Here is an 8,848-nt window from a genome sequence, read left to right as displayed (position 1 = left end):
ATTCTTAACATCCAAAACAGTACTTTAACAAGCCTCAATCTTTCTGTTCGTAAGCTGTTAAGTATTTTTTAATAATGAAACTTAATGAGAAGGGTGTGCCACCACTAATAATACATAAATTATATCAGTTAATAAACTTAAAAATATGTTTTGGAAACTTTCACACGTTCCCCAATTTAAGAAACCATGCTACAGCCTTAAAACATAAGCTGAGAATAAAATAAGTGGCTTAATATCAGATTCAAAATTCTAGCTTAACATGTTTGATACTGTAAATACCATATTTAGACTCAACCCGTTTTTTTTTTACTATTATATTAAGAGTTTTCTGACCATGCCCTATTTATTTGTTTTGTCAGTCCTGTTTGTAAAATCTGTATTTTAAAATTAGAGGTATCCATTTTATCATCAACCGTGTTTTTACTGGCTCTAAGTTCAATACCACAACTCTAAAACGGCGTACACTTGGGAAAACAGGCAGCGACAGTAATGACGTCACAATGGCAGTCGGGCGGCTTCGCGGTCCGCAGTTGACCAGTGTCCGAGGCGTCGGTCATCTCTTGGCCATTCGTCCCAGTCTCATGTCTTTCTCGCGCTGAAACTGTCGCATGTCGGTTCGCTCAAGAAACTGAACTTTCTCCAGGTAGCTGAGAGTAGAAAAGTAAGAATTTAACTTTTGTCTAACAAGGGTTGTCTTGATACTAGGGTGGTCGGTGCCGATCTCATACCAAATGAAATAGGAATAAGAACTTGATGTTATTATTCTTCCTAAACATGAAGCAAAACTGGTCTAATTACGCAAACAAATTGCCTTTAAACGTTTCATTTTCCTCTATTTCGCGTGTTTGAGCAATGAGCATAGTAGTGAAGTCATTTGGCATCGAATCGGATTTTCCCCCCTAGTAACTACGCATGTCCGATAATCTCGGACCGAAGCCGATGCTCCATAACTGGCCACAGTGTAGTTTTATTTTTTGAGCCAAATTAAGAAGAGCTATATCCTTGATAAGAAGCCTATAGTGCAGGGGCTCTTAAACTTATTTGCGGTGTTAAACCATCGTAAAAACGTTTGTTAAAAATAAAGTCAACAGTAGGTTGTATCTTTATAAAACCAAATCCATCGGCGGCAGGTTTTATCCAGTCGATCACTGCTCCGCTGGCGCGTATATTAACAAGTAAAACTCATAGTTATAAACATAAGTAAAAACAGAAAGAATTTCATTCCAATTAAGGGACTGACGATTCAACTTGGCGAAATATATTTTCCTTCTAAACAAAACGTCGAATCCTGTTTTTGATTTATGTTTTTAACTATGAGTTTTACTTGTTGAGAATAAAGTCTTACCCTTCCTTTCCTTTCTTGTAGCTTTGCAGTTCATCTTCGATGCCTTCGTCAGTTTTGTAAGTGTCCCAATCTAACTTCGATTTTTCCTGGAAATAAGCAAAGCCTGTCATAAAATCACTAAACGAAGCAATCAAAAAAAAGTTGTATTCAATTTCAGAAAAGAATAGATGGAGTGTCAACCTTTCTACTTTAAGTGTGTCCCACACAAAAATTAGGAATGCCATAAAATAAAAATCTTAATTCGGATCAATCTAAAGACATTTGGTGTTGAAAAAAATGTGGAGAACCGAGTTTGCAAATAGGTAAGTTAGAAAAAGTGAGGAACACTAGTTTGAAGCAAACTCACCAGAGTACTTAACTTTGGCTTTTTTCCGAGTTTGCCAAGCACACTTCCAATCCCACCACCGGGACGCTTCTTAAGAAAACCTGTTTTAGTTGGTCTGCAACAAAATAACATATCTTACTAAACACAACAAAACCAATGTCTAAGGAAACTGTACTTTACGCAAAACAGGTATTTATTTAAACGAAAACACTTACTTTTCTTTTGAAGATTCTTGTTCTTTTAAGTGGTTTTGTGCCTCCTTTGAATCTTTTTTAACCTCTTTCGTAACCCTGCAATGAATTAACAAAACTTTAACTTCAATTAGTAACAATCAAAGTATGGCTTTGTGTATTGCCATTTTAAAATTTTAGTATGTTATACGAAGCACAAAACTACAAAATAAATACAGTAAAGGTTTGCAAATTTTTTTAAAAACTTTTTTAGAAAAAAGGTTGACGCAGGTAATTTCCAAATAATACTTACGTCACGTCCTCTCCTGCAAAATTGTAAACTTTAGTAATCGTGACAGTGTCTTTTAACTTTTGAGGTAATGAAGATGTAGTGACACCGTTGCTCTTGTCAATGGAGTTTTCTGAATTGGTTGGCTTAAAAAAATAAAACAAAATCTATATAAAACACTTTTTTTCGCTTTTTCTATAACAAAACTGTATAATAAAAAAACTATTGGCAAAACTTAAGATGCACATTATCATAATTATGCAGTCTTTGTTATAAAAAATATATTTTAAATAAAACAATTGCTGGATGGTACTTTTATAAACCTTGCATTCAGTTGGAGTCTGTTTCACATCTTGGTCTGCTTTCGTCTTGTTTTCTGGCGCTTTTGAATTTGAAACTCCGGCTTTAAAAGTTTCCCAAAGATTGTTCGCCTTTGCCTTGTCTTGGGCTTGTTTTACCCTTTAAATAAAAACGTTTGCAAAAATAAGTAATTTTGTGCAATACTTTTGTGTTAAAAGCTTGGTGCTGGTCTAGAATGCTACCACTTTTTTTTCAGTAACAAAACGAATTGTCAAAAATGTAATGGCAATTTCGACTTTTGTTGCACCTGGTCACCCGGATTTTTTCAGTCGTACATTTCGTCTGGGGGGCTTATATTGCTAACATTCTTTGGGTTAGGTTGCAAGTTCGGGTGGGGCTGTTTTATTCTCCTATATTTATTTGTGCTTTGAAATTTTAATTTTAACAAATAGTTTTCTTACTGTAAAAATTAAGCGGTAGGATTCTAGACCAGCGCCGCATTCTCATAATATGTAAGCATTGTAATATTAAGTGTGCAATATTATTAGTTTTTTTATGTTAGTTTGAATCATTCAATGTAGACAGGATTTAAATACATTTTACCAAGTTCAACAGATATGCATATTTAGCAAATTAAAGTATTCATATTTACGGGTCGACAATTTCTTCTTCTGGCTGGGTTTCAGTTTCAATTGTTTCATCTCCTTCAGAAATTTCGCCTGAAAACAGAAGAGAACTTATTGATTTTGCGTCGTTTTAATGCTGGAAGCCCTAGAAGCAAAATTACACATTACTGCATTCTAGTCCACTTCTATTGAAGAACTTTGACAAGAAATGTTACCAAAAAATTGTGCAATTTTGCCGCACCAGGAAATATACATTGAAAAACAGCCCTTTGGGCAAATATATTGCAAAATTTGGCATATGATGATGGCCAAAATATTTTTTGGTGTAAATGTTTGGAGGTCAAAAAAATAATTACGTGAGAAATGAGCATCAGATTAAAACACTCTTAAAAGTGGTGGTATAAAGCTCATCAATTACAAAAATGACACAATATTGAAAACAGTATTATGCGTACAAAATAAATTATCTTGGCGCTAATCTAAAGTCCCAATACTTGCTTTCAGGGCCCTCTTTCACTATTGTACATGAAAAGTTATGCAAAAAAAAAAAATAATAATACCGCATACCACAACGCATATTGTTTGGGTGAGGGTTAGCGTTTGAGTGAGGGTGGGTCAAGTAATATTATGTTTATTATTAATAATAACTTGACCCACCCTCAACCAAACGCTAACCCGCACCCCTGACCTAAACAATATGCGTTGTGGTATGCGGCATTTGAAGAATTTTTTTTTAATAATTTTTACGTACAATAGTGAAAGAGCGCCGTTTACAGTACGGCAATAAAACGTGTTGTCAAAATCAGGATTACCATCTGGTACGTAGTCTGCGTCGTCAGCTGAAGAACTGTCATCTTCTTCGTTGGAAGACATGTTTAATTCTTAACCTCCAAGTGTAAGAAACGTAACGTTTTCCAAAAACACGCCAAAATGTCAAACAACCATTAAAAACTTTCTGTTCTATACAAAGCAGAAAGTGAATTCGTGCGTGACCATCGTCGAATCATTCGATTAATTATGATTTGGAAAGTGCTATTTTTTCTTGAATACAAAAATAATCTTAATTTAAAAATGAAAATAATTTCTTATCCACCGACTAAAAATTCACAAAATTTCAAAGAAGTTTGCGCAAGTCGAAATCGCTGACTAACGGTGACGCAGCAGGATCCAAAAATAAACATGTTAAAAGTCACGTTTTGGTTTCAATAATTTCATTTTAACAGAACATTAAGGTTACTTTGCAATTACTGAGGTAAGATTTATTTGGCGACATTGTTAGAAAAGAACATGGCAGACGCTACGAAGTGCAACTCAAGCTTGGAAGCAATGCAGCCATCCAAGAAACCAGTTGGAGCTGACGGAAAACCGTTGCGACCTTGCTGTGTTTGTTTGGAAACAAAGGGCATTCGAGACGAATGGTGAGTTGAATAATTTATCGGTGTATATCTTAGAAATGGCTATTTTGATCGCCCTTTTACGCTTGCACCTATAGGTCCTGTATATAGGCTCATTGATATGAATTAGGGTTAGCGTTTGGGTAGTGGTGGTAGTATTAGGTTTAATTTTTTGAGTTTTTTTTTTTAATTTTAAGATCGATTTAAAATACTTTGTCAGCCAAGTAAATAGCTTCAGGAGGTTCCTATAAGCTATTTGATCAGATTGCTCTTTTATGCTTGCGCCCGTTAGTGATTCTTACAACGATTGAAATCATTTTCTGTCTGGGTGAATAGCCTCTTCCTATATATTATTTTTGTCTCTTTGCACACCATTTTGAACCACGACAAACATTGGAATAAAAGATCTGTCTATCTACTATCACTGTGGAAAGTATGGCAATTGCATTTGCCAGTTATTTTTACTAAACCCAAACTGACCATAAAAATCAAATAGTTTTTCCATATATGTTAAATAAGCAGGTTGCATTTTTACCTTTTTTGTGTGCACTATCAATGGTCAGTCTGCTTTTCGTGGTATTTCCTGCCAGTATGGCAGAATGCTGGTGACTTGGCGACTATGTCGACTGAAGAATGAGCCAGAAAACCGAAAAAATTGGTGGAAAATTTTTATTTTGAAAGATACATTTCACAAAAAAACAAAACTTGTGGTTATTTCCACACATATTCAATCCCATATATTTTTGAAATATTTGGGAAAATTACGCACTAAATTGACCGGCAATAATTTTGTTGTGACATTTGGAAAAAAAGTTTGAAGCATGTTGTTTAGTAAGCCAAAGTTAGGCATATATTTACGTATATTTACTCAATGTCGATGATATAATAGTTCGCATGGGGATGTTGAGGATTTTCCAGGCCATGCTTCTCCACCTAAGGCAGGGGTTCTTAAACTTTTTTCACCGCGGACCCTTAATTTGTTTTTGCTTTGCGTGAGATGATGTCATAAAATCATAAATTGACGTCAAAATACAAATAAACTTCATAAATCAGTTAATTTCAGTCCAAAAACTGTGAAAGTGAAATGGAGTCAGTCAGTGCAAAACCGTTTTATTTTTAATTATATATACTGTTTTCGTTAAAAAATTGATTACTTCTTAAATTTTTCAATTGGGCCCTCATGGACCCCCTAAAACTAGTTCATGTACCCCCAAGGGGGTCTCCCAGTTTAAGAACCCCTGACCTAAGGCTTAAACTATATTTTAGCTGTTTTAATTACGTAAACACAATTTTTTTTGCTCTTCGCACAAACTTTTGGCCTACTTTAAACTTTGGCCTACTTTTTTTTATAAATATCATTATTTGGAGCAATATTTATTAAAAAAGGTGATACATTTCGTAGGCGAACACATACTATATGTTTAGTGGGGGTGGGGCGACCAAAAAACGAAGAATTTAGGCCCAAAATGCTTGTCACCAGAAGATTCTGCCAGCCTGCTTCACATACCACAATTTAGCTTTTTTACAAATTCAAGTGCACTCATTTTTTCTGGTAAAAAATTGGGTGTGCACCTCAATTACAGAATTCAAACTTCAAAATCTATGCACCTTGATAGCACATGTGCACATGTAAAACACACCCTACATCTAACAAAAAGTGCTTTGATGAAATGCAGACTTTTTTATTAGTGCACCCAAAAAATCTTGTTCCCGTCGATGAATCCACCCGGCCCGCCGTCTCTTAGACAAATCAGACACGAGTCTATTTTACATACTTTTTGATTAATTTAACTACGTAATTGCGAAAAAATTTTGCGCTTCCCGCGAATGTTCATTATGCGTTTGGTTTCTATACGTATTGATTAGGGATGCTCAAAGTAGAATATCGAATCCTTGGATTCGAATCCAGATGGGATTCGAATCCAATTCTGCCATTTATTTCGGGTAATTGGAACCGATATAATTTAATGTTTTACCGCGGATTGTTGCGCCTAATTGCACAAACGCGTGTGGTAAGTTGGCCTGTCGCCGCGGCGACCAATTTACAGTGCTTGCTTTAAATGGAACCTTGTAGTGCACTGTCAGCGTTTTTTCGGGCGACCAATTACCGCGTCTCGCGATAACGTTCGTCTAATAATAAAGTGTCAATCAAGCGTTATTGGGCGAGCGGCTAACGTGTAATGTCTGGTGTGGAGTTTGCAATTTCCCTAAATGCGTTAAGTTGCAAAAGTAACATAGTGTTGCAAAACGTGCTGGCCGTCCACAAAATGCCCTATGGGGTTACTTAAGGTCAACTTTAGGCCAATATTCAGGGAAGTTATGTAGTTATGCACCACGTAATTGTCAAGAATTCGTTATGTCAATAATAACTTTGTATTCTTTGCAGTACATCACATGACTGCATAGCAGATCATGTTAGTCAAAAAAGAAGCAATAATACTTAATAATGCCTTCAAAATCAGGACCGAATTGCTTAAGACTTTTATGTGCAGTGTTGCATTTGCTCACTTTTGGCAAAAATATAAGTTTTGGACACAACCTGGGCAGTTGACATATTACAGTTTACAGAACGGCTTAAGATGACAGAACTTTGTTAAGAATGTTAAACATATGAGAGAGTTTTTTTATTATAATGTTCACATGTTAGAAAATTGTTTGGGCTATTTTTTGCTGTGATTGTGGGCCCTGTAGTGTAGATTAAGATTAATCCCTTCCCCAAACAAAATCGAGGATAAATAATTTAATAAAAATATACTAGGATTCGCTATTCTGGATTCGTTATTCTAGATTCGAAACCTATTATTCTAGAATACCTTGGGATTCTACTTTGAACATCCCTAGTATTGATGCTGCCTTTTTTACCAGATCAGCGATTCTTTACCGTTGCGCCGTGAAAGGCTGCCAAGTGCGTCGCGGACAAACGGAAAACGTATTCAAAATTATAGGACATATATTTTTTAACATTTTTTTATTTTTTTGGGCAATGTAATAAAAAATTTAAAAGAAATATCTGTATACCAAAAAAAAATTGTGCGGTTCGCTTGCCTGGTCCGCCTTGACTTAAAACGGTTAACAAACACTGAGCTAGCTTAACTTTGAATGTTATCGCGTTCCCTCAAAGTAGTTTTATTACACTTTTCATTAGTAGTACGGATGACGACATGTGAACTTTAATTTTTAACCAATCGAACGCTTTTTTTTCGCGCTTTGCGTCAACACTTTACTGCCTCTGTAAATGTAATTAAAACGTTTTTAAATGCAAAAATATCCGAGGCCCGTCTGATTGACAGTTGCTCTAACATTTTAATAACACAATTCTTAGTTAACATTTGTGCGGCCCGCAGAGACCGTTCTGAGTTTGGTTTTGGCCCGCGATTAGAAAAAGCTTTTTAAAAATATCTCTACATAAACAACTGTTGCATATAAAAAGACAAAACTTAGTAGCTGAAAAGGAATTACACAGTTAAAAGTTCTATCTTTCCAGTCGTACTAATTCTGCCAAAAATACCATAAAATTATCTTTTTAAATATTTTTTGACCTAAAAAATAAGAAATTTTAACCTAAAAAATTGAAATTTTGACCTAAAAATAATTTATTTTTTAAAAAATTTTTCCCTGTTAGAAATACATTGATTTAAACAACATATTGTTGTTTGAAGTACTGCATTAGTGTCTTGGCGCCGTCAACCACACATTTTTGATATATTACTGACTACAAGTCGAACACAATTATCATTTTTTTTGTCGGTTTAATGCAAAACTCATGAAAATACTTGGTTGGTAATTTTGTCATTTTAAAAAAGAATAAAAGAAAAATATAAATATTTTTATAATTTTGCAAATGATTTATGTACATTTTTATTCAATTCTGACTTAAAATAATTTTGACAAACTTTAACCTAACGTGTAAATTTTGACAAAATTTTGACTCTTTTTAGCAAGTCAAAAAATAATAAGTTATTACCCTTGAAAATAACCTAGTAACATGGTAAAATATTCCCATTGCTTTAAGTTGCTCACCATTGGATTGGCAAATATTTACAAAAAAGTAACAGTCCTAAGTGTGTTTATTGCTTACACACATTTTCTTGCATTTTAGTATCATCAATCGCGGCCAAGATAATTGTGGAGATTTTATCGATGCTCACAAAAAGTGTCTTCGGGACTTGGGTTTCAACATTTGACAGCCTCAATTTTGTTGTTAATACTTTTTCTTTAATTTTTGGTGCAAATTTTCTAGTTTAATAAACTTTAGTTAGCTGTGAATATTGGCGTTTTTCAAGTTAATTCTGCAGCAGCAACGTTTAGCTAGAGATCAACTGGATTTTGACACTTACCTGACGGGGGTCTTTAACCGGATCACTGTGGGGTTTGTGTCCTGGCATTTTTTTACCTGGGT

General features: G+C 34.7%; 2 protein-coding genes across 2 annotated transcripts; one reads left to right on the top strand and one right to left on the bottom strand.

Annotated features, from left to right (window-relative positions):
• Nucleotides 1-51: 51 nt before the first annotated feature.
• On the bottom strand, nt 52-4,008 carry LOC146137331 (heterochromatin-stabilizing protein CFDP1-like). Its single transcript, XM_083393867.1, has 8 exons — nt 3,868-4,008; nt 3,082-3,148; nt 2,453-2,588; nt 2,154-2,275; nt 1,886-1,960; nt 1,692-1,785; nt 1,346-1,431; nt 52-647 (listed from the first exon to the last, which is right to left on the bottom strand). The coding sequence occupies exons 1-8, from the start codon at nt 3,926-3,928 to the stop codon at nt 554-556; spliced, it is 735 nt and encodes a 244-aa protein (XP_083249993.1). The 5' UTR covers nt 3,929-4,008; the 3' UTR covers nt 52-553.
• A 227-nt stretch (nt 4,009-4,235) lies between these two features.
• Nucleotides 4,236-8,735, top strand: LOC146137330 (cytochrome c oxidase copper chaperone-like). The gene is made up of 2 exons (XM_083394232.1): nt 4,236-4,473; nt 8,549-8,735. Exons 1-2 carry the CDS (start codon nt 4,343-4,345, stop codon nt 8,631-8,633), a joined length of 216 nt encoding a protein of 71 aa, XP_083250358.1. The 5' UTR covers nt 4,236-4,342; the 3' UTR covers nt 8,634-8,735.
• The last annotated feature ends 113 nt before the right edge of the window (nt 8,736-8,848 follow it).

Source organism: Ascidiella aspersa, chromosome 7 (genome assembly GCF_963924565.1).
Source record: "Ascidiella aspersa chromosome 7, kaAscAspe10.2, whole genome shotgun sequence".
NCBI classification, from domain to species: domain Eukaryota; kingdom Metazoa; phylum Chordata; class Ascidiacea; order Phlebobranchia; family Ascidiidae; genus Ascidiella; species Ascidiella aspersa.
The sequence above is the reverse complement of the archived record's forward strand: the minus strand, read 5'-3'. Positions and strand labels throughout refer to the sequence as shown.

Bases quoted from the DNA above. Each gene is read 5' to 3' on its own strand.
- LOC146137331 (XM_083393867.1), bottom strand. From the start codon at position 3,928: ATGTCTTCCAACGAAGAAGATGACAGTTCTTCAGCTGACGACGCAGAC. The intron at 2,276-2,452 runs GTTTATAAAAGT...TATTTTTTTAAG, and splicing joins AGACTCCAACTGAATGCAAG to CCAACCAATTCAGAAAACTC. The intron at 648-1,345 runs GTAAGACTTTAT...TTCTACTCTCAG, and splicing joins TACAAGAAAGGAAAGGAAGG to CTACCTGGAGAAAGTTCAGT.
- LOC146137330 (XM_083394232.1), top strand. From the start codon at position 4,343: ATGGCAGACGCTACGAAGTGCAACTCAAGCTTGGAAGCAATGCAGCCA. The intron at 4,474-8,548 runs GTGAGTTGAATA...CTTGCATTTTAG, and splicing joins AAGGGCATTCGAGACGAATG to TATCATCAATCGCGGCCAAG.